This window comes from Oncorhynchus tshawytscha, linkage group LG05 (assembly GCF_018296145.1).
Source record: "Oncorhynchus tshawytscha isolate Ot180627B linkage group LG05, Otsh_v2.0, whole genome shotgun sequence".
Lineage (NCBI taxonomy): Eukaryota > Metazoa > Chordata > Actinopteri > Salmoniformes > Salmonidae > Oncorhynchus > Oncorhynchus tshawytscha.
Genome location: NC_056433.1, coordinates 62,489,992 through 62,514,398, shown reverse-complemented (window position 1 = coordinate 62,514,398; position 24,407 = coordinate 62,489,992). Strand labels below are relative to the sequence as shown.

General features: G+C 44.1%; 1 protein-coding gene across 2 annotated transcripts; it reads right to left on the bottom strand.

Moving 5' to 3' along the window:
* Positions 1-4,952: 4,952 nt before the first annotated feature.
* Positions 4,953-20,259, bottom strand: fam20b (FAM20B glycosaminoglycan xylosylkinase). 2 transcript variants are annotated; one of them, XM_024421751.2, is made up of 10 exons: positions 20,120-20,259; positions 17,814-18,146; positions 17,473-17,720; positions 17,173-17,259; positions 16,956-17,065; positions 16,610-16,781; positions 16,343-16,534; positions 16,160-16,190; positions 6,835-6,894; positions 4,953-6,701 (listed from the first exon to the last, which is right to left on the bottom strand). In XM_024421751.2, exons 2-10 carry the CDS (start codon positions 17,940-17,942, stop codon positions 6,678-6,680), a joined length of 1,053 nt encoding a protein of 350 aa, XP_024277519.1. In that variant the 5' UTR covers positions 17,943-18,146; positions 20,120-20,259; the 3' UTR covers positions 4,953-6,677. The 2 variants fall into 2 exon arrangements, with proteins under 2 accessions (XP_024277519.1, XP_024277518.1); XM_024421750.2 differs by lacking the exon at positions 16,160-16,190.
* Positions 20,260-24,407: the final 4,148 nt, after the last annotated feature.

Genomic DNA, 24,407 nt, shown 5'->3' with positions numbered 1-24,407 from the left:
ACAAATCAAATCTGATTTGATCACATAAACAATTTGAATAGCTAGCTTTAGCTAGCTAACGTTAGCTAGTTGAAATAAAGGCATTAGGCATCTTGTGGGGTTTATGTAGTGTAACTACATGATGCTATCATTAGATTCCTTAAATTAAACACACTAACGTTAGCAGCTAACGTAGCTAGCAGGCTAAAAACGCATCACAACAATTACCTAATGTTACCAGTCCATTAGAATGGTGGCCATTTCGGCGTCGCTCTTCCACCTTTCAAAATTAATTCCAATGTTTATCCGGTTTCTGGATTGGTCATGAGCAATCTTTTTATTGCTCCCTTTTTCTGTTTTGGGGTCGAGTTGATTCAGAACCAAGAATGATGCTTGTTGGCTTCTTCGGCTTTGTTTGTTTCTGGTGGCTGTAACGTTAGGTTGCAAGTGATTTCACTTTCCCTCCAGCTCTGGGGCACCAGGGTCATTCGAGTAGATGAGATTAGCGCAAAGACACACCTTGCCCAGAAGACCAAGTGGCTCAGGGCTCAACCATCTTGTTTCCGTTCAAAGTAAATATACTAAGCAAGAAGTGGGGCGGCATTGGGTCGCCCACAACCTCCTGGATTTCTTCTTTAAAGGTGCATTCAGCAGTTGAAACAATAACAAAGCGTTTCCCCGCCCCTGTTTCAGTAAAAAGCTGAGGGATGGGGCTGGAGAAATGTAACCCCTCTCAAATTCATAGACAGAGCTATGGATGCAAATTATAGTTTTAACCATGTTTTGAGGCTATATAGTGTTTGTTTACATTTACTTGTTTATGAACATTTGAGTTCTGATGGGTTACAACAGTGGAGCTAAGCTCATGAGGTATTAATAAGTTATTTTCTTCAAGAATCAATGGGTACATACCATGAAACCAAAATTCTATGTAGCAACTGCAGATTTCCCCTTTAATGGTTACAGGTTGCGAAAAAGTGACTACTGGCCAGTTTACATTCATACCAGGGTCCTGGAGAGCTGCATGGGAGAAGGCTTTTGTTCCATCCCAGCACTAACACAACTGATTCAGATTATTCAGACTCTTCAGTTCTCTCTACGTTGGACACAGGTTTTTTAAGGAACCAACCAGAACTGCAAGTGTGAAAACAATTTGATCCACATGTAGAAAAGACTATGTGAAATAATCCACTGGTTATTCATAGTTAGACTGGCTGACAATTTAGGAGAACGGAGGCCTTTTTCAGTAAAAAGCAACATTTTACTTGAATCTATAGGTTCTACCAGATAACTATCAACAGACTCTCAGTTTCATTGATTTTAAGCATAAACTGCAGCATGGCTACTTGCTGTTCTTTTTATAGCTACTCCAGGAAATAACAGTGCAGTACCACAGTAAACATAGACCTTTACAGCATTTCCTGGAAGAGTGAACACTGCATCATATTCTGTTAATGTTTACACAAGTTATATCAGTTTCAGAGATAATTGATTGAGATTTGACACACAAATATATAAAATCATTTTTTAAGGTGTAAGGTGACAGACACATAAGGTCACAGTAGTGTCATTGTGTTCTAAATATCATACACTAACACACACACACTTATTTTTTTAGATCAGCCGTTGATTTTTCCTTTCTGATGAAGCTGGGAAACTCTGCGGTGGGCCGTGCGTCACGATGCGGCCTCTTTTCCACCCAGTCCACACAGCATCTCTCATTGTGTGTGTGTTTCCATGTAATCCACCGAACATCTTGTCTATCTTCCTCACCCTCCTCCTCTTACACGGTTGCCCAGGGATGTGTTTTTGTACGGGTCCATTTGCGGCGTTTCAATGTCCTTTTTTGTTTGTTGCTCTCGCTGTCTCTCTCTCTCTCTCTCTCTTTCCGTTGTGACAGTAACATCACCTTGTCAGATGCAGCAGACCCATCTTCACCACACGGGTCAGCTGACATCCTGACATACTACACTACCTGTTTATGTGTGTTGTAAGGCCTTAACCTTAAATAAAACCTGCCTCCCATCCAGGGCCGGCTCCAGGCATAAGCAGTAGTTAATACAATTGCAACTCAGTCAGGGTCCCAATTTACTGTTGAGAATTAGAATAGAAGGGTACGCAAGGTGAAGTTCGAAATCTGGTTCTTCATCAGCAATTTTTCGGTTGTTATGTCAGTCTCTGACGGTCACTCAATGAGCAATGTGAGCTAACAAATTTTAGATTGGTTAGTCTAGCCGGCAATCTAAACTTGTAGAAAATCATGGCCGAATACCAACCGCATGCCCAGGTGCCCTGACCTCCAGGGGACCCCCATTGATTTTGTTAGTCATTATCACTCAACTATATTAACATGGCACAAGTCATAGCAAAATGTGTAGAACTGCAGGAAATTAGAATTAAACTGCAAAGATTTCTCTACCCTTAATGGCAAAATGGGTAGAATTTCAGGGCAACCAAATCTTGCTTACGTCCCCCAAAAGGCTCGGGCCAGTCCTGCTCCCATACCTGGCACTAACCAAGCCTGCACCTGCTTAGCTTAACTTCAGTAGAAAGCCGGGCTTCTATCTTACCCTCAGTCCAGACTAAGCCACTGTTTTCCCCCTGATCTAACCAGTCTTTCAGAGGTACAGTATGCATTTACTGTGTTAGAGTTTAATCATCATGATTGCATTTCAGTGTTCTCATGATGGCAAACACTCCAAATAATGAATGCCTGGACTCCAACCAGGTTGATCATTAAACAAAGGACCTCTGAGCTGAGCCGGTCTAAGGTGTGTCTGAGCCTGTTTTCCAAGACCTCTGATAATAGTGTGCTGACACAGCAAGAGCTAAGCTGGTCAGTTACATGGCTTTGGCCCTCATCTACTGTTCCCAGCAATCACACATGGGCAACCACCCACTGACTTGTGTGTGCGCATGCATGCGTGTGTGGTGGTGGTGTGTGCGTGAATGCATGCGTGTGAAGGTCAGTAAAAACCTTTATATATACGGTCTCTGGTAAATACCCTCCAAACCACAAAGCAGTAGCTCCCATTAGGGGCTGTACAGCAATTGTAGTTGTGATATGTTTAACCAGGATGGGATGTGGTGACAGATGAATCACTCTCACACAATCCGGTACCATGATGCTTTCTCTCTCTTCTCCCATCTCTTTTAAAAATGTTTCCCAATCAGTGATGCTGATTAACAGTCAGTGATTGAAGCATCAAACAGCTTGAGAGATCTGCTTCCAGTTAGCGGGTTGATATAGGTCAGAGAGACAGAGGTTGGTACTGCATGTCTGGACATGCTCTATCAAACAACTATTCTACTGAAATCCCCCAGGTGGTAAAAATATTGCACATTTTTCCCGATGACCGTTTACTTCTGAGGTCTGATATGCAGGGTAGAACAAAATGCATCGACTGTCCACATTCAAGGTACAACACATTCAGAAGAGTTGGACACAACAAATCTTCAGGTCTCAGGCAAGGTTACTCATCATCCCACTAGCATCCAGTAGTTCACTGAACCACCAAGTGTAACAACCACCTTGAGCATAAAAGTATAGAGTGGAGTGAACTTTGGGATGTAGGGTAGAGTTGAGTGTGAGTGCGGGAGGAGATCACAGAGAAAACCCCCACCCCCACAGTAATAAAACAGACATGGAGACATTTGAGATAGACTTTGTCACAGGGATAAACTTATCTGGAAGAGCCCACCTACTGTAACCCTATACATCCCCCCATCTGATATCGGTGTGTGACATGTTTTTGCTGTCGCTGACTCATAATGAACCTGAGAAAGTGCATTAAACAAAAGAGCGAGATGCGGAGGGAGAGAAAGAACATGAAACCAAGCATCTCTGTAAAACACCATTCCATGGAAAATAAAGTGTGTGCGTGTGTCTGCGCATGCGGGTGTTATTTTGGCACGCAAACAGCTGAGAACTGGTATAAGTGGAAATGATGGGTGGATGCAGGTCTGTGCTGGAGCTGATTCACATACAATCACACATGGGGAGACACCCGAGAACTGTATGTGCATGTTCCTTCCACTCTGATACTGGGAGACCAGGCCTGACTCTGGGTATGAGTGGGCTGTTATCACACATCAATGGTGTGTTTGCCATCTTCCCCCCAGAGATGGAGAGAAGGCCCATTCTCCAGTAGTGTTGTCCAGGGGACTCCCCTCTGTATGAATGTCTGTATCTGACAGCTGCATTTCAGCTCTAACACGTAAAGTGAGGTTTTTACAGTTAGCTCAACAAGGAGAGACTTACTGGTAAAAGACCCCCTTTGTGACATTAATAACCAGAACATGGACTGGTTGCCATAATTAAAGGGTTAATAACACCTCTGACACAAACAATATTCAGGCCAGCCAGTCACAGGAGGAACTTCCAGAGATCAGTCTGATTAGAAACTATAGGTCATGAGGCTACCACCACCAGTCATCCCACACAGCCTTTCATTCTGTTTTCTATCCTCTAGCCATACATCTGTGATTGTAAATGCATCTCTCACTTTTAATCTGTTACCACCAGGCTATGCCACAGATGACCTCAAGACTGTTTGTGCAAGATAGTAAAGAGAGGAAAAGTGGTGGCATCGGTTGTCCTGTCTGGTATCTAGAGGTTTCTACTGTAGTGATCTGGCTCCCTCTAAAGGGAGGAACAGTAAAACTATAAGTTGTTGCAAATAGAAAGTGTAACAGTTGATAGTTTGAGCATCTTTAGACCCTCTATATAGGAGCATCTATACAAAGCATGTACAAATAGATGTAAGCTATTAATTTGACCAGTAAAATTGAGTTACATGAAAAGCGCAAGTTTTCAGTAAATCATGAATCTAATCTGCATTTCCTGCAATGTAGGAAGATTCTCAGGAACAAGTGCGAAACATTGAATATCCTACATCTGTATAAACCACCTTTTCAAGAAAAGCCAATTGAATAGGAGCCATTACTTGTTTTTATACAAAACACTGAAATACCGAATATTTCAAAAATTTATTTTTAATGTTGAAAACATTACATTCCTATAAAGCCCCAAACTTCCCATCTTCCCCCCCTCCCTGTCCCAGATTCTCTCTAAAACATCAGTAGCATACTCAACTAGAGTATGGCACCCCCTACCCCAGGTATAGACAACTAGATACAGCTGCCGGATGATTTTTGTTGGAGCAGATGGTCGGGGGGGCTGAACATAATAAAGAACACTGCAAATTGACCACAACTAAGCTCAAAGAGATTGTATTTGAAAATAATTTCATACCTTGATTAGATTGACACGATAACATCTCTTATGATTTGTCAGAATATTTGGGAACAGATTTCTTAAATTACACTTTTTTTTTTGCAGGATTCTTGTGATTTTAGTCTTTTTTGACCAAAAACTGATTGCGGGACGTTTTTTGGGTGACCGACTCCTGCCCTACACTCATGCTCACACATTCAGGCACACACATTCAGACACAACACTAAATTAGGTTAATTTAACATTACAATTCTCATAATTATACTCTCTCAGTAATGCTATTCAACAGTTCGTTATGTACACACTGGTAATGTCTCAAAGGCTACCCTATTCCCAAAATAGTGCACTAGTCTTGACCAAAGCCCTAGAGTATGTAGCCAACCTTTAAAACCTCATTGGCCAGTTTCTTAAACCCAGATCAAGTCGAATCCTGGAGTAAAAAAAGCATGCTTAATGAACAATCTCTTTTGAAAGTGCTTTTTATTCAGAAATAGGAATAAGGTCTGAGAAACTAGGACCAAAACTAGTACAATATATATTGAATAGAGCAGCATGAGACATCCATAGTCAGTTGGCAGATTCTGAAATTGCACACAATTCCCTCCCTATACAGTGCACTACTTTTGGCTAGAGCCTTATGCACTATATAGGAAATATGTCATTTCAGACACAGACACATCTGTTTGTTAGTCACAATCAGATTGACCACAAAATTCCCCTTGGTCATTTCACCAGTCTCCCTCTACACTGTCAGTCCAGTGGATTTTGCTGGGAGTGTTGTGTCCACATGGAGTGGGTTTTATGGCTGTGTGAGCGACCCCTGCTATCCTGAGTGCCGCTGGGTTGAGTCCTATGGCTTTGGATTCCCTCGTTATTACTGGACGAGAGAGGGAGGGTTTGGCATGAGGTGTGTGTGTGTGCAGAAGGCAGAGGAGAGACATTGGGGATACAGTTCCACAGATATAGATGCCATTAGGTTCAAGTGTTCTAGTGTGGAGGGAAACAGTTTGTAGAGGAAACCACTTCCTGCTGCTGGAGTCATTTCCTGTCCCATTCTGGGAGGCCATGAGACTTGGAGCGGGAGTGTGGGAGGGGGTTTATCCTCCAGCTCCTCCTACCATGGCTCAACCCTCTCTCTCGATCCCTGGGTGAGAGCTTCTCCTTTCCCTCGTCTCTCATCTATCCCTCTCTTTTGTCCTCCACAAGGGATGGGACAGGTCTCTCCTCTCTTCCATCCCTCTCTCCTGTCCTCCTTTAGGAGTGTGGCAGGTTCAAGCGGTCCTCTATCAGTGTGTTGTCAGGGCCCTGTGACTCCACACACTGCCGGATGGTTGCTATGACACCAGACAGACGTCTGTCCAGGGCGGCCAGGTGAGGCTCGGCCAGGACGGGGTTGATGGGGTCAAAGGTCAGGGCCTGCCTCATGGCTGAACTCAGAGCCCCTGCCCTCAGTAGGTTCAACCTATTCCACGTAGACATACGCACCCTGACAGATGGCGGGAGAGAGAGGTGCAAGAATGTAGAGAAAAAAAACAGCTCATAAACACACTGCAGAAAGGAGAAATGGTTCATGATTACTGACAAATGTTGGTATTTTCTGTGTGTGTGTGTAAACTCACATGCAACATTGATACAGAGAGGCCAAAATGCTTCTTTCGTCCAGAGCTGCATTCCCAAAACTACAAAACAAGAAAAAAAACACAGTAAGATTGGTTAGACACTACAGATGTGCATCTCTACCTTTCAGATGTGCATCTCTACCTTTAAGACGATTCGATAAGTATCTAGATACATGGGCTCCGGTACAGGAACGATAAATTTTGGTTTGAAATGATTCGGTAAGATTTGGTTTGATTAGAGGAACGAATCAATGTGATTCAGTTCAATGCGATTCAATGCATTTGTTGCATAAAAACATTAATTTCCCATTCTAAATTCAAATCTGTTGCTGATTAACCTTATGAGCTGGGCCTCTCTGAGCTGAACTTCTGTGTGTGTGTGTAAATTATATATATGTCTATGTTATATATAGGCACCTGAGTTGAGCCATAAGGGAAACTTGGCATCTACACCACCCCACTTTCAGTTAGAGGAGGACAAAGTTAGCTTTTTATCCACCCACCCATTTAAAAAATCTGAAATCACCAACAACCACTAATTCATTTGTCATTTTTGCAGATGAAATGTGTTAGAGCTAGTAATGTATAAATACTTATCTTTAACAATTAGCTATGACATAGCCAATGAATATATAGCGCAACTTTGGATTTCATCCCAGTCTCAAATCTAATGGCAGCCTGTTCAGAAATTGACACAGTGAGCTTCTCTTCTTCTCCCACGTTGACTATGCAGTGCGGGGAGCAAAAGTGATTGCTGTATTCGTTATTAAATTATCAACTTAACCAGTGCTTAATTAGGACATCGGGAGGTGCAGGAACAAAAACTGGGCGCGAGAAGGGGGGGGGGGTGACCTGGGGAGCTCTGAGGTACCGGAACGCATTAAAAGAAGCATTGCATGCATATCATCACATTTACGTAGTGGCAGAGTAGTAGAGTAGAAGCGCTTACAGAAGTTGCACACACAAGGGAAAATGTTAGTAGCCTACAGACCATGAAAAATGTAGCCTTATACAAACCTATTTCATGCAATTCTCTGTCATTTTACATGACTGGAGACGTTACTAGAATCTTTAATACCACACAAATGATCGAAATGACACTGACAAACTGAGAGCGATAAAAATGACCGTGTCTTGAATCCATCAATATCCTTGGCCTAGGTGTGTGGAGACATATAGGAAGCTACAATATGAGGAGGAAATGATTGTCCTAAAAATGCCTTCCAGTTTCACCGATTCCCCAAATGATGCGCAGCTCACTCGCCGGTGATGCCAAAAGCCTGTTTTACTTTGTAAAACAATATTTGGAAGTTGATGAGATATTATGGTAGCCTACAACAGATAAATTATAGTCTTCTCTTTTCAGCAGGAGCCATTTGCTTTCCAACCTGTGATTTCCTTGATAGTATTTGAAATATTGGGAAAGGTTTGTTGTCTGCATGCTGTTCACTGACAGATTTTCAGCACATTCCCAACTGTAGGCTAGGTTGGTAGGCTATGCCTTGTTATTGGGCATTTTCATGGTGTAGTAGGCTATTCTGAATTTTTTTTAAATTTTATGAACAGATGTAACCAATGTGAAATGGCTAGCTAGTTAGCGGGGTGCGCGCTAATAGCGTTTCAATCGGTGACGTCACTCGCTCTGAGACCTTGGAGTAGTTGTACCCCTTGCTCTGCAAGGGCTTTTGTGGTGCGATGGGTAACGATGCTTCGAGGGTGGCTGTTGTCGATGTGTGCAGAGGGTCCCTGGTTCAAGCCCAGGTAGGGGCGAGGAGAGGGAAAGATGCTATACTGTTACATTGATGCTATTCCAACTAAACTACTGAAAGAGCTGCTTCCTGTGCTTGGCCCTCCTATGTTGAACATAATAAACGTCTCTCTATCCACCGGATGTGTACCAAACTCACTAAAAGTGGCAGTAATAAAGCCTCTCTTGAAAAAGCCAAACCTTGACCCAGAAAATATAAAAAAAACTATTGGCCTATATCGAATCTTCCATTCCTCTCAAAAATTTTAGAAAAGGCGACTTACTGCAACTTACTGCCTTCCTGAAGACAAACAATGTATACGAAATGCTTTAGTCTGGTTTTAGACCCCACCATAGCACTGAGACGGCACTTGTGAAGGTGGTAAATGACATTTTAATGGCATCGGACCGAGGCTCTGCATCTGTCCTTGTGCTCCTAGACCTTAGTGCTGCTTTTGATACCATCGATCACCACATTCTTTTGGAGAGATTGGAAACCCAAATTGGTCTACACGGATTGGTTCTGGCCTGGTTTAGATCTTATCTGTCGGAAAGATATCAGTTTGTCTCTGTGAATGGTTTGTCCTCTGACAAATCAACTGTAAATTTCGGTGTTCCTCAAGGTTCCGTTTTGGGACCACTATTGTTTTCACTATATATTTTACCTCTTGGGGATGTTATTCGAAAACATAATGTTAACTTTCACTGCTATGGGGATGACACACAGCTGTACATTTCAATGAAACATGGTGAAGCCCCAAAATTGCCCTCGCTAGAAGCATGCGTTTCAGACATAAGGAAGTGGATGGCTGCAAACTTTCTACTATTAAACTTGGACAAAACAGAGATGCTTGTTCTAGGTCCCAAGAAACAAAGAGATCTTCTGTTGAATCTGACAATTAATCTTAATGGTTGTACAGTCGTCTCAAATAAAACTGAAGGACCTCGGCGTTACTCTGGACCCTGATCTCTCTTTTGAAGAACATATCAAGACCATTTCAAGGACAGCTTTTTTCCATCTACGTAGCATTGCAAAAATCAGAAACTTTCTGTCCAAAAATGATGCAGAAAAATGTATCCATGCTTTTGTCACTTCTAGGTTAGACTACTGCAATGCTCTACTTTCCGGCTACCCGGATAAAGCACTAAATAAACTTCAGTTGGTGCTAAATACGGCTGCTAGAATCCTGACTAGAACCAAAAAATTTTATCATATTACTCCAGTACTAGCCTCTCTACACTGGCTTCCTGTCAAAGCAAGGGCTGATTTCAAGGTTTTACTGCTAACCTACAAAGCATTACATGGGCTTGCTCCTACCTATCTCTCTGATTTGGTCCTGCCGTACATACCTACACGTACGCTACGGTCACAAGACGCAGGCCTCCTAATTGTCCCTAGAATTTCTAAGCAAACAGCTGGAGGCAGGGCTTTCTCCTATAGAGCTCCATTTTTATGGAACGGTCTGCCTACCCATGTCAGAGACGCAAACTCAGTCTCAACCTTTAGGTCTTTACTGAAGACTCATCTCTTCAGTGGGTCATATGATTGAGTGTAGTCTGGCCCAGGAGTGGGAGGGTGAACTTGGATGGGGCCACAGTGTCTCCTGAACCCTCCTGTCTCAGCCTCCAGTATTTATGCTGCAGTAGTTTGTGTCGGGGGGCTAGGGTCAGTTTGTTATATCTGGAGTACTTCTCCTGTCCTATTCGGTGTCCTGTGTGAATCTAAGTGTGCGTTCTCTAATTCTCTCCTCTCTTTCTTTCTCTCTCTCTCGGAGGACCTGAGCCCTAGGACCATGCCCCAGGACTACCTGACATGATGACTCCTTGCTGTCCCCAGTCCATCTGACCGTGCTGCTGCTCCAGTTTCAACTGTTCTGCCTTATTATTATACGACCATGCTGGTCATTTATGAACATTTGAGCATCTTGGCCATGTTCTGTTATAATCTCCACCCGGCACAGCCAGAAGAGGACTGGCCACCCCACATAGCCTGGTTCCTCTCTAGGTTTCTTCCTAGGTTTTGGCCTTTCTAGGGAGTTTTTCCTAGCCACCGTGCTTCTACACCTGCATTGCTTGCTGTTTGGGGTTTTAGGCTGGGTTTCTGTACAGCACTTTGAGATATCAGCTTGAGATATAAGGGCTATATAAATAAATTTGATTTGATTTTTGATGCTGTTGACCCGGATCACTCTAAACTTCACATTTTAGAGTGGCCTTTTATTGTCCCCCAGCACAAGTTGCCCCTGCGTAATGATCATGCTGTTTAATCAGCTTCTTTATATGCCATACCTGGCAGGTGGATGGATTGTCTTAGCAAAGGAGAAATGTTGGGTTGGGTTAAATGTGGAAGACACATTTCAGTTGGACAACTGACTAGGTATCCCCTTTTCCTAGTTGAAAAGTTGCTAATTAGTTAAAATGCTAAAGTTTTCTGATGAGATGCAAACACACAACCTTTGGGTTAATAGATGTTCGCGTTATATGCCAACCCACCTTATCAGTGAATCGTTATATCCCTATTAAACACCGGCATACACAATGTCATAACACACACAGCTCAGCAGTTTAATCAACAGGATCAGAGGGAAAAGAGTAGGGGTGTAATGGTACACATTCATACTGAACCGTTTGGTCCTCTCACTGTCAATTGCGTTTATTTTCAGCAAACTTAACATGTGTAAATATTTGAACATAAGATTCAACTGCAGACAAACTGAACAAGTTCCACAGACATGTGACTAACAGAAATTGAATGTGTCCCTGAAAAGGGGAGGGAGCCAAAATCATAAGTAACCGTCAGTATCTGGTGTGGCCAACAGCTGCATTAAGTACTGCAGTGCATCTCCTCCTCATGGACTGCACCAGATTTGCCAGTTCTTGCTGTGAGATGTTACCCCACTCTTCCACCAAGGCACCTGCAAGTTCCCGGACATTTCTGGGGGGAATGGCCCTAGCCCTCAGATCCAACAGGTTCCAGATATGCTCAATAGGATTGAGATCCGGGATCTTCGCTGGCCATGGCAGAACACTGACATTCCTGTCTTGCAGGAACTCACGCACAGAACGAGCAGTATGGTTGGTGGCATTGTCATGCTGGAGGGTCATGTCAGGATGAGCCTGCGGGAAGGGAACCACATGAGGGAGGAGGATGTCTTCCCTGTAACGCACAGCGTTGAGATTGCCTGCAATGACAACAAGCTCAGTCCGAAGATGCTGTGACACACCACCCCAGACCATGACGGACCCTCCACCTCCAAATCGATCCCGCTCCAGAGTACAGGCCTCGGTGTAACGCTCATTCCATCGACGATAAACACGAATCCAACCATCACGCCTGGTGAGACAAAACCGCAACTCGTCAGTGAAGAGCACTTTTTGCCAGTCCTGTCTGGTCCAGCGACGGTGGATGTGTGCCCATAGGTGACGATGTTGCTGGTGATGTCTTGTGAGGACCTGCCTTACAACAGGCCTACAAGCCCTCAGTCCAGCCTCTCTCAGCCTACTGCAGACAGTCTGGGCACTGATGGAGGGATTGTGCGTTCCAGGTGTAACTCGGGCAGTTGTTGCCGTCCTGTACCTGTCCCGCAGGTGTTATGTTGGGATGCACTGATCCTGTGCAGGTGTTGTTACACGTGGTCTGTCACTGCGAGGACGATCAGCTGTCCGTCCTGTCTCCCAGTAGCGCTGTCTTAGGCATCTCACAGTACGGACATAGCAATTTATTGCCCTGGCCACATCTGCAGTCCTCATGCCTCCTTGCAGCATGTCTAAGACACATTCACGCAGATGAGCAGGGACCCTGGGCATCTTTCTTTTGGTGTTTTTCAGTCAGTAGAAAGGCCTCTTTAGTGTCCATAACTGTGACCTTAATTGCCTACCATCTGTAAGCTGTTAGTGTCTTAACGACCATTCCATAGGTGCATGTTAATTAATTGTTTATGGTTCATTGAACAAGCATGATAAACAGTGTTTAAACGCTTTACAATGAAGATATGTGAAATTATTTAGATTGTTACGAATTCATTGAAAGACAGGGTCCTGAAAAAGAGACGCTTCTTTTTTCACTGAGTTTATTCACAAAACAAAAACACTCGGCCTACAGGCCATGTGGACGCTGCGTTGTAGGCCATGTGGACGCTGCGTTGTAGGCCATGGGGACGCTGCGTTGTAGGCCATGGGGACGCTGCGTTGTAGGCCATGGGGACGCTGCGTTGTAGGCCATGTGGACGCTGCGTTGTAGGCCATGTGGACGCTGCGTTGTAGGCCATGTGGACGCTGCGTTGTAGGCCATGTGGACGCTGCGTTGTAGGCCATGTGGACGCTGCGTTGTAGGCCACGTGGACGCTGCGTTGTAGGCCATGTGGACGCTGCGTTGTAGGCCACGTGGACGCTGCGTTGTAGGCCATGTGAACGCTGCGTTGTAGGCCACGGGAACGCTGCGTTGTAGGCCACGGGAACGCTGCGTTGTAGGCCACGGGAACGCTGCGTTGTAGGCCACGGGAACGCTGCGTTGTAGGCCACGGGAACGCTGCGTTGTAGGCCACGGGAACGCTGCGTTGTAGGCCACGGGAACGCTGCGTTGTAGGCCACGGAACGCTGCGTTGTAGGCCACGGAACGCTGCGTTGTAGGCCACGGGAACGCTGCGTTGTAGGCCACGGGAACGCTGCGTTGTAGGCCACGGGAACGCTGCGTTGTAGGCCACGGGAACGCTGCGTTGTAGGCCACGGGAACGCTGCGTTGTAGGCCACGGGAACGCTGCGTTGTAGGCCACGGAACGCTGCGTTGTAGGCCACGGGAACGCTGCGTTGTAGGCCACGGGACGCTGCGTTGTAGGCCACGGGAACGCTGCGTTGTAGGCCACGGGAACGCTGCGTTGTAGGCCACGGGAACGCTGCGTTGTAGGCCACGGAACGCTGCGTTGTAGGCCATGGGAACGCTGCGTTGTAGGCCATGGGAACGCTGCGTTGTAGACCATGGGAACGCTGCGTTGTAGGCCATGTGAACGCTGCGTTGTAGGCCATGGGAACGCTGCGTTGTAGGCCATGTGAACGCTGCGTTGTAGGCCATGTGAACGCTGCGTTGTAGGCCATGGGAACGCTGCGTTGTAGGCCTATGCCTCAAGTAAATCTGACTATTCTGTTAAAACAACTTGAGCCCATGCGCACATTGTAATCAAAAATGTAATTCTTAATTGCCGAACTTCGAACTGTTTTAAACTTTCGTGAGGCGCAGCCGGGAACTAGTTCTGTACGATGGCGAGTGGAGGAGTCGATAAACCAGAATTAGAGGATCCTCCATCATTTAAATCTCCAGTATAGGAACATGTTTGGCTTCCCAGAAGATTACAATGGCGATGGACAGTTAAAAATAAAACGTTAACAGTATGTCACCACGCCACAAGTGTGCAATGCTGTCAAGGCAAAGGGTGGCTACTTTGAAGAATCTCAAAATATATTTTGATTTGTTTAACACTTTTTTCATTACTACATGATTCCATATGTGTTATTTAATAGTTTTGATGTCTTCCATATTATTATACAATGATTTATAAGCCAGGCACATTTAAAAGTTAGGCTATCGATTATAGTCTTAAGTTTGTTTGCTCTATCCAATTAGGCTAAGCCCAATTCACATGGTACTAGAGAACATGGGTTATGTAATTATTACCCCAGAATGTCTTATTCTAGAGGATGATTTGGATGGGAACCCCCCCCCCCTGTAATTCTTTGTTTTTTCCCTTTAAATTGACAGAAGTTTGGTGGTTATTTTCTTGGCGTGCAGATATTTCAAGTACAGGCGATAACAGGGCGACACTGATAACTCGAGCTTGGTTCCCTAAAACCAAACCTCTTTGGTATAGTGTCGCCATAATATTTGAATTGAGTGTTATGAGAATCATTCGTATGTTTTAGTGATCCGCAGTAAGACGTCCTAAATACCCCCCAGTCTTCAGAGGTGAGCTAAACAGTGCCCTTGCACTTGAGATGCGTTTTTTAAGGCTATGGATGTGAAAGTTAACTTCACATCGGTCAGGTATATGCTGCTTTGCGATCTATTAACAGCAAGGGTTACATTAAATAGGCTCAATATTTTTTACAGGTGCATATGGCAATATTCTATTCATACGCACAAAACAAATGAACAAAAGCTTTCACTTTGAAAGTTGATAAAAGACCTTCATATATATTCTATACGCAGCACTTCGTTCAATTTATCAAATCAGTTGTTTTCTTGCTCAAACCGTAAGCAACACCTGTCAAACTGACATTTCTCTCAAAACACAGGGATGTCGATTTGCACGGGACTAGTATTATCAGAGGACCTTTGCGTTCGCCAAAAAAACAGTAGGTTATTCTGACTGGAATTGTTACTCTCCAGCCATGTACAAATAACTGACAGATGCGGACAGGACTAAAATCACAGATGTGGTGTTTTGTGCACATAATTACATTACCCGATCTCCCCCAGTAAAACTAACCCCGTCTGAATAGGGCTTAAAGCAAGGGCTGTTTCCTCGTCTCTGCTGCTGCTGCCTCCGCCGCATTGTTCTCAATCCCAATATGCTGGTTCATTTAGCTATTATGCAGATAGCAACATAGGGAAAGGCACAAATTCTACAGCTCACTAAATATTGTTTTGGAACCGCAGACAGCGACCATACCCAAAGCGGGAGAAAGTGCATTTGTTATAAAATAATACTAGATTTATTAGTGTTGCACCATTATTTTTTAAATACATAATATAACCATATAAAATGTCAGTATCAGAGGTCTTAGAGTGATGGACTGTGCCATCCCTGTAGCCTCCACAATGGATTAGTCCACTGTGACAGGCATGAATCCGACAGGTGTCTTGGGAACCATAAAAAACAATCGACCAGTCAACAAAGGGGTCAGCCCTACGCTCTTTATAAGCGAACCAAAGCAGGAAGTTTTCAACCAATGCATCCTCTGTTTCACTTAACAGTGACAGCCCATCACATTACCCCACAGTGGGAGATGTACCATGCTAAAGACATGCCCCCTTTATGAGAGTCACAAATGCGCATCTGGCACTGAAGGAGGCAGTGTCATGGTTAGTTCGTAACAAAGTGAGAATTTACCATGACTGGGAAAAATCCACTTGAACGGCTCTCAAACTGGTAATTACTTGTGGGAAACTTGTCCATCACCAACTTCTCCCATATGGTTACCTCTGTCACCTACTTAAGAAATGACCTCTATAACAGCATTTTCAGCAGTTAAATTTAACAAAACATTATTTATAAAAAGCAACCTATTAAATGTGTTTTTTGAACTCTGTTTCCAAGCATAATCGCTGCACTTTTAGTTTATGGTTGACACAGCTTGTTGAACATTAGCCAATCAACGGTTCTCAACGAGTTCAAATCACATGAATGCATACAGCTGGTATTATGACTTCACAACTGGTTAATTCCCACCACCAACATGCAGCATCAGAGTGGAAACTTGAGGAGTCAATCAAAGCAATCCGGTCACAAGAGACAATGCAGGGAACATTGTGAATGTTGAACATTGTTAATTTTCGCTGTACCGAACCGTAACCACAATACGTACCAAACCGTGGGTTTGGTGAACCGTTACATCGCTAGAAAAGAGGAGTGATGTGTGGGATGTAGAGATGGAGACAGAGAGAGGTGAAGGAGAGGTCATCTTAGTCTTTTCTAGAGTACCTAAATGTGTTTATACCGTTCACGTGCTAACATTAGCTACAATAAGTAGAGTGTGTATGTGTTCCACCTCTTTGCATTATCCAGCAGAATGAGCATGCTGGCTCCTCCATCGTCTTGGAAACTCTCATAATGATGTCGGTCTGCGTTGCCGATGAGGTAATCAAAGATGGCCGTGTCGATGACGTCCAGCAGTCTCGGACCAGCGTCGTACGGAGGCATCTTCTTTACCGCATCACAGTAGCTCTCATCATACTCCCACCTACACACACGCACAAAATGAATACTCAAGCACACACAGTTAACATATACACAGACAAATCGTTAATACACACACCTGGCCAGTTTGCCCTCCCTGTAAGTGCGTCCCCAGGGGTGTCTATGTTTCTGGAGCGGCCAGACATCTGGCAGCCAGAGAGTTAACGATCCCTCCATGTTCTCTCCCTCCGCACATGCGGGCTCACTCTCTCTACAGTAGTAACACTTCCCATAGAAACAACTATTATTACCTAGAGAGAGAGAGAGGTTAACCATTTCCATTTAGAGAGATCCAGCCCACTGCTGCTTGAACCCAGACACAAAACATTATCTTATCAACGTTTAAGGAGTGGCATACCTAGACGCAAACATATTATGGGTGGGACCGAACAGAGCCCTGTTGTGTGTGTGTGCTAGCATCTCACCCTGCATTAGAAAGGTACTGAGTAGCTGGTCCGTGGCGACAGGTTTGATCTCAGTCCTCAGGTTAACAAACCTCCCTACCACTAGGGGTGCTCTCCTGAAGCCCAGGATCCTACAGCAGACACAGGACAGACACAACTAACACCAGTAATCAGATTCCCAATCCCGAATGTAAAATGTATATATTTATGCATAAGACCGATACGCATGTACACGTACCTGTCCAGGTGAAAAGCTGCCACCTCTGCATTGTGTCTGTCATAACCTGCATATGGCTCTCCTTCTACCATATAGTCTCTACTATACCTAGAAAAAGAGGGAGGAAGGGAGATGGAGGGAGTGATGGAGAGAGTTATCCTCTTACATAAACCAGAGTAAAAGCACAGTGCCTATTCTTACATAAAACCAGACAACAGACAGACAGAAGTCAGAGTGAAACAAGGACACTCAGTTCCTGAGGACTGTTCAGCAGCACAGAACCAAAGAATAGAGAGTGCATGTGTGTTTTCTCGCTCTCACCTCTTGGGTTTGAAGACCACTTTCTGCCCCCCGTCCAGTACTAGTAGAGCTTTGAGCTGGGTGCCCTTGTAGCCCACGTCTGCTCGCTCCACCCTGGCAGTGCCCAGCGCGGTGAGGACAGCTGCCAGCTCGGGGGTCTCCTCAGGGTACACCTCCCTTGGGCCCACCCACTGGCCTGCCACCTCCCATGGAGACTGGAGAGTGTGTGTTAAACGGGCACCGCGGGAGAGAGACAGGCCTGCCTCCATCTGATAATACACATGGATAGAAACGTTCATTCATAGCCTACACGCAGGCACCAGCTACAATACATACACACTGACACAAAAACACAACCCTACCTTGCGGAAGGCTCTGAGGTCTCGTCGGCTGGCTGCGGACCCCTCTCCTCCGTCCAGCAGAAAAAGTTTGGCAAGCCCCAACAGGAGTAGCACAGCAACCAGTACAACCACACGCTGCTTCAACTTCATCTCCTCTGCAACCTCAGACACCACCCCTGACCTGTGAGTCCCCCTCTTCCCCACCTCACCCCTAGAACATGGCACCTGCCTCCCCTCTAGTCGCTTCCCCCTCCCAGCTCCAACAAACACCCTTCTGAAGGGCAGGAGGTGTGGATCTCTGTCTCACCACAAGACCCACAGCTAGACCAGGCCCCTACTGTACCAGCAACCAGCCTGTTGGAGGTCAGAGAGGACATTAGTGATGAAAAACAATTAGATATAAAAACTTAAACTTGTTGACAAACAGAAAAAGCAGGAGCCAAGATGCTGGACAGGCTGGTACATGATTGACAGGAGCATAATGAAAAACTAATGTATAATTACTGGGCTCAATTCGTAACAGATTACAACTCTAATCTGTGTCATCGGAGCTGAGAGAGACACCCATAGGGAGCCAAACTTGACTGATTCCTGGATCCACACCCGGGGTTTTAAACAATCACTTTACTGACAACATAACACCCTGCCTAACCCACTGGCTGTTCTCCCACCAGTTACAGGATCCATCTAGCCTATCACTCCCTGTCTTTCAAAACAACATTTTATGTTTTGATATCGGATAACACCTTGCTTTGGGCTGTCAGACAGTGACCCTCGTCTATCTGGCTCCACAGCTCCAGGCAAACTGTAATATTAGCCTGTCCTCTCCCCCAACAGAGGAGAGTTGAGTTGGGGTAAAAGAATCAGGACAGGACATGAATTCTCCAAAGCAGGGTTCCTCTCATACAGACCCACGTCAGTTGAGATGGATGTATTGATCGGTTGGTAATGGTCAGGACAAAGATATTGATCAGATTGTCCATAGATGGGGGTTGTTGTGCTATTTGGGGCAGATAAGCAAACTGCCTGCAACATATCAAATGAGCCTGCATAACAATGGAGATACCATATTCAGTAAGATGATGATGTAACTGTATCCAACTATCTAAGCTCTCCATAACTCAACAACGACAGATGGCCCTATCTAATGTGAGCAACTTGTCCTTGCCAGAGTTATGTATTTATTCTAAATGTATGGCTCTGGTCCTTGCCGTATGTCAAAGTGCCACTGTCAATGTCACAGAATCATCATAGCTAACAACAACTTTCCAGTCAGCTGGAGGATACAATTGCCACCATCAAAAACAGCAATTATGTTTCCACTCAAATTAAAGGGCTGTCATTTGAAAGGTTATTTAGGGAGCCCAAAATATACATGAAACGGACTTCAGAATTAATTTGAAAAAATACACACTATACCAGAAAGTGTATGTACTAGGTAGTTAACTGAGTACAACCCGTGAATTAGCCGGCTAAGTTAAACATATAACCAACCCGTGTCTAGCAGTGCCGGTGGCCACGCAGGCAGGAATGACTCGAGTTGCATTCCACACAATCGGTAATTCATGGGACCAACTACATACACTTCCCACTACTGCGGAAACTCTACGCTAACAGTAGTTGGCTAGCTAGTTGTTTGAAAATCGCAAAGGCCCACACGGTTAGTTTGGCATTTAGCAAACGCTTTGTTGATTTTAGAATACATCTGCATCGACAGCTGCTAACGGTACCGTATAGTCCGTTTTGCTTTCGTTCGTCCAGCAATGCAGTACTGGTTAGCTAGCCGGCTAGCCGGGTGGTTACCTAGCTGGGTGGTTACCTAGCTGGGTGGTTAGCTAGCCGGGTGGTTACCTAGCTGGGTGGTTAGCTAGCCTGGTGGTTACCTAGCTGGGTGGTTACCTAGCTGGGTGGTTACCTAGCTGGGTGGTTACCTAGCTGGGTGATTAGCTAGCCGGGTGGTTACCTAGCTGGGTGGTTAGCTAGCCGGTTAGCTGGGTGATTAGCTAACCAACTAGCAAAGAAACGGTTAGTTATCTAAGTTCGTTAGTTAGCTGCTACTTAGAAGTACAACCTGTCTAGTTAGTAGCTAACGTACTGATAGCTGACGAATTGCATCGATATTTTCCATAGCAAAACTTGCGTTGAAAGCTGACAAGCGTGTGCTAACTAGCGAGCAAGCTAACAGACATTATCAAACATTCTATGAATGTGATTAAAAGGCTACTGATTACTTTACTGTTAGCTTGCCAACACCGTTGATTGCAAAGAAATAGCTAACGTTACCTCACAACAGCCATCGTATTAGCAAGTCTGATCAAATAACTTACCTTTGCGATTACGGCTACTAGGTGTTAAACGAGATCAATGCAACGATCAATGTGTTTTGTGTGAAATTGTGTATTATTCATCGATAGGCTGTCAAAAAAAATCCGCGTTTCGTCAGCAACACTTAAACAGTTGTTCCGGGTCACGGAATTTTTCCAAATAAAAGTCCCCCACTTAATAGTGGAAAAGTGTCAATAACTTGTATTTATTCATGATATATGACACATATTTGTCTAAACATAAACCAATGATTCATATTTAAGTTACATTTGCATAAAATGTGGGCTTTAAAACATGTCCCAAAGTCAGACAAATGTCCTCATTGCGAATCACTGTATACAGTAGAGGCTGCCGAGGGGAAGACCGCTCATAATAATGTCTGGAACGGAGCCAATTGAATGGCATAAAACCATGTGTTTGATCTATTTGATACCATTCCACTCCAGCCATTACCACGAACTCGTCCTCCCCAATTAAAGTGCCACCTACCTCCTGTGATGGAATACATATTGGCGTATAGAGCAAAAACTATTCTGTCTGGTGCAGTACAAGTATTGTAGGGAATACTTAGTAGGGTAATAGTAGAAAGGTGTCATTAACCTGTATTTAACAATGATTCGCATTTGTTTATATTTAAGTGACATTTGCATTAAATGTGGGTTTTAAAACATGTTCCAAGGTCAAATAAATGCCACCAATGCAATACACTAACTATAGTATGAATTACATATTGGCTTATAGAGAGAAAACTATTCTAGGTGCCAAAGTAAAATTGGGTTTGAGATTACTCACTAGGGTCTATTGAATATATATATATATATATATATATATATATATATATATATATATATGATGTATGGATGGGGCCACAGTGTCTCCTGACCCCTCCTGTCTCAGCCTCCAGTATTTATGCTGCAGTAGTTTATGTGTCGGGGGGATAGGGTCAGTTTGTTATATCTGGAGTACTTCTCCTGTCCTATTCGGTGTCCTGTGTGAATCTAAGTGTGCGTTCTCTAATTCTCTCCTTCACTCTTTCTTTCTCTCTCTTGGAGGACCTGAGCCCTAGGACCATGCCCCAGGACTACCTGACATGATGACTCCTTGCTGTCCCCAGTCCACCTGGCCGTGCTGCTGCTCCAGTTTCAACTGTTCTGCCTTATTATTTTTCGACCATGCTGGTCATTTATGAACATTTGAACATCTTGGCCATGTTCTGTTATAATCTCCACCTGGCACAGCCAGAAGAGGACTGGCCACCCCACATATGCTCTCTCTAATTCTCTCTTTCTTTCTCTCTCTCGGAGGACCTGAGCCCTAGGACCACGCCCCAGGACTACCTGACATGATGACTCCTTGCTGTCCCCAGTCCACCTGACCGTGCTGCTGCTCCAGTTTCAACTGTTCTGCCTTATTATTATTCGACCATGCTGGTCATTTATGAACATTTGAACATCTTGGCCATGTTCTGTTATAATCTCCACCCGACACAGCCAGAAGAGGACTGGCCACCCCACATAGCCTGGTTCCTCTCTAGGTTTCTTCCTAGGTTTTGGCCTTTCTAGGGAGTTTTTCCTAGCCACCGTGCTTCTACACCTGCATTGCTTGCTGTTTGGGGTTTTAGGCTGGGTTTCTGTACAGCACTTTGAGATATCAGCTGATGTACAAAGGGCTATATAAATAAATTTGATTTGATTTGATTTGACACCGTCCAACAGGTCAACAACCCTGAGCACACAGCCAAGACAACGCAGGAATGGCTTCGGGACAAGTCTCAATGTCCTTGAGTGGCCCAGCCAGAGCCCGGACTCGAACCCGATCTAACATCTCTGGAGAGACCTAAAAATAGCTGCGCAGCGACGCTCCCCATCCAAACTGACAGAGCTTGAGAGGATGTGCAGAGAATGGGAGAATCCCCCCAAATACAGATGTGCCAAACTTGTAGCGTCATACCCAAGAAGCCTCAAGGCAGTAATCAATGGCAAAGGTGCTTCAACAAAGTACTTTGTAAAGGGTCTGAATACATATGTAAATGTCATTTCAGTTTTTTTGTTTATTGCTAAAATGTCTTAAAACCTGTTTTTGCTTTGCCATTATGGGATATTGTGTGTAGATTGATGAGGGGAAAAAAATATTTTATCAATTTTAGAACAAGGCTGTAACGTAACAAAATGTGGAAAAAGTCTAGGGGTCTGAATACTTTCCAAATGCACTGTATTGGCCTACAGTTTATTGAATTGGGAACAATACAAAGGGTGGAGTAGAAAGTGTAGCTGGGCATTTAAACCTCAGTCCCCCATGAAATAATATAGATTCTACAGACCCTACTGGGTGTTACCAACCCCACTTTTACCTCGGCACATAGAATAGTTCTCTCTCTATTAGTCAATATTCAAATTTATAGGCTGACAGTGTTGCATTGGAACAAATGGAATGGGTGGAGTAGAAAGTGTTGCTATGTATTCCATTTACAATGATTCACATTGTGGCCAATGGAATTGGTGGAGTTAAAGGCCAGCAACACTCCATTATTCAGAGCCCCTTGATATATATATAATTTCTACAGACCCTGCTGAGTTTTCCCTACAATACGTTTACTGCAGCACCCAGAATAGTTTTTGCTCTACAAACCAATATTCCATATACAATGATTCACACAGTTAATATAAGGATATCAGTCGATTTAAATAAATAAATTAGGCCCTAATCTATGGATTACAAATGTCTGGGCAGGGGCATAGCCATAGGCCCTCCCACCTGGGTGCCAGGCGCACCCACTGGGGAGCCAGGCCCAGCCAATCAGAATGAGTTTTCCCCCACAAAAGGGATTGATTAAACAGAAATACTCATCAGTTGTCTGAGTGGCTGGTCTCTGACGATGCCGCACTTTTAGTAGCCACACGTGAAGGTATCGGATGTGGAGGTCCTGGGCTGGTGTGGTAATACGTAGTCTGTAAAAAGCTTTTTGTGTGTATGGAACATTTATGGGATCTTTATTTTAGCTCATGAAATATGGGACCACCACTTTTTTCAGTACAGATTCTACAGACCCTACTGCAGGGCTCTCCAACTCTGTTCCTGGAGAGCTACAGTTCTGTAGGTTTTTACTCCAACCCTAATCTAGCACACCTGATTCTAATAATTACCTGGTTCATAAACTGAATCAGTTTTGTTACAACTCGGGTTGGAGTGAAAACCTACAGAAGGGTAGCTTTCCAGGAACAGGGTTGGAGAGTCCTACTGAATATTATCAATCCCACTTTTACATAGTATTTATACGGCACATTTCAGACATGGAATGCAACACAATGAGCTTCACAGGGGGAAAAAAACAAATACAAACTGAAATATTATACAGCAAACATGAGGATAAAAAAACTAAAGAATAACAAAAACTGAACCACTAAAAAGCACCCCAAGGAAAAACAAAGCTATAAAAGGTGTGCTTTAAGATCTCTTAAATATGTCCAAAGTTTCAGCCCCCTTCAGGTTTGCAGGGAGGCTATTTCAGAGGCTTCTACTTATCTAAAAACCAACAGAAGTATCTTAAAATGAATTCTAAAATGCACAGGCAGCCAGTGAAAACCTTCAAACTGATGCAATGTGTGCTCCCAGTCTGGTCTTGGTCAGTACCCATGCTGTAGCATTCTGGATGTTTTGCAATTGACCAATTGCTTTCTTGGGTAGACCAGACAGGAGAGCATTACTGTAGTCAAGCCTGCTTGTTATAAAAGCATGGAGGACTGTCTCTGTATCAGCCTGAGAGAGAAACGACCACACCGTGGGGATGTTCCTCAGGTGGTAAAAAGCTATTTGTCTCATTCATAATGTGCGATTTGAAATTGAGTTCAGAAACTTAAATAACACCTAGATTTTTTACCTGACATTTTATCGTTATAGAGATAATTCAAATGAATTAAAATGTTCGGCCAGATTCTCTCTCTGTGCTTTGGCTGCAACAATAAGTACCTTGGTTATGTCTTGATTTAGCTGGAGGAAGCTGTGAGCCATCCAAGTATTTACATCACTAATACAGTCTAATAATTTATTAGTGGAACTAAAATACTCGACACAGAAATGCAGTTATTAATCGTCTGCAGCAGTGAAAATCAATGCTGTGCTTTCTGATAACGCTGATAAGGGGTAACATACTGAACAGTACCGGAACCAAAATCAAATCTTGTGTAATGCTACGTGTGATATGTATTTTCTGAGTTATGTTCAACAAGAGTGACAAAAACTCTCCACTGGTTAAATAGGCCCTAAACTAATTTAGAACTGGAGTGGAGAGGC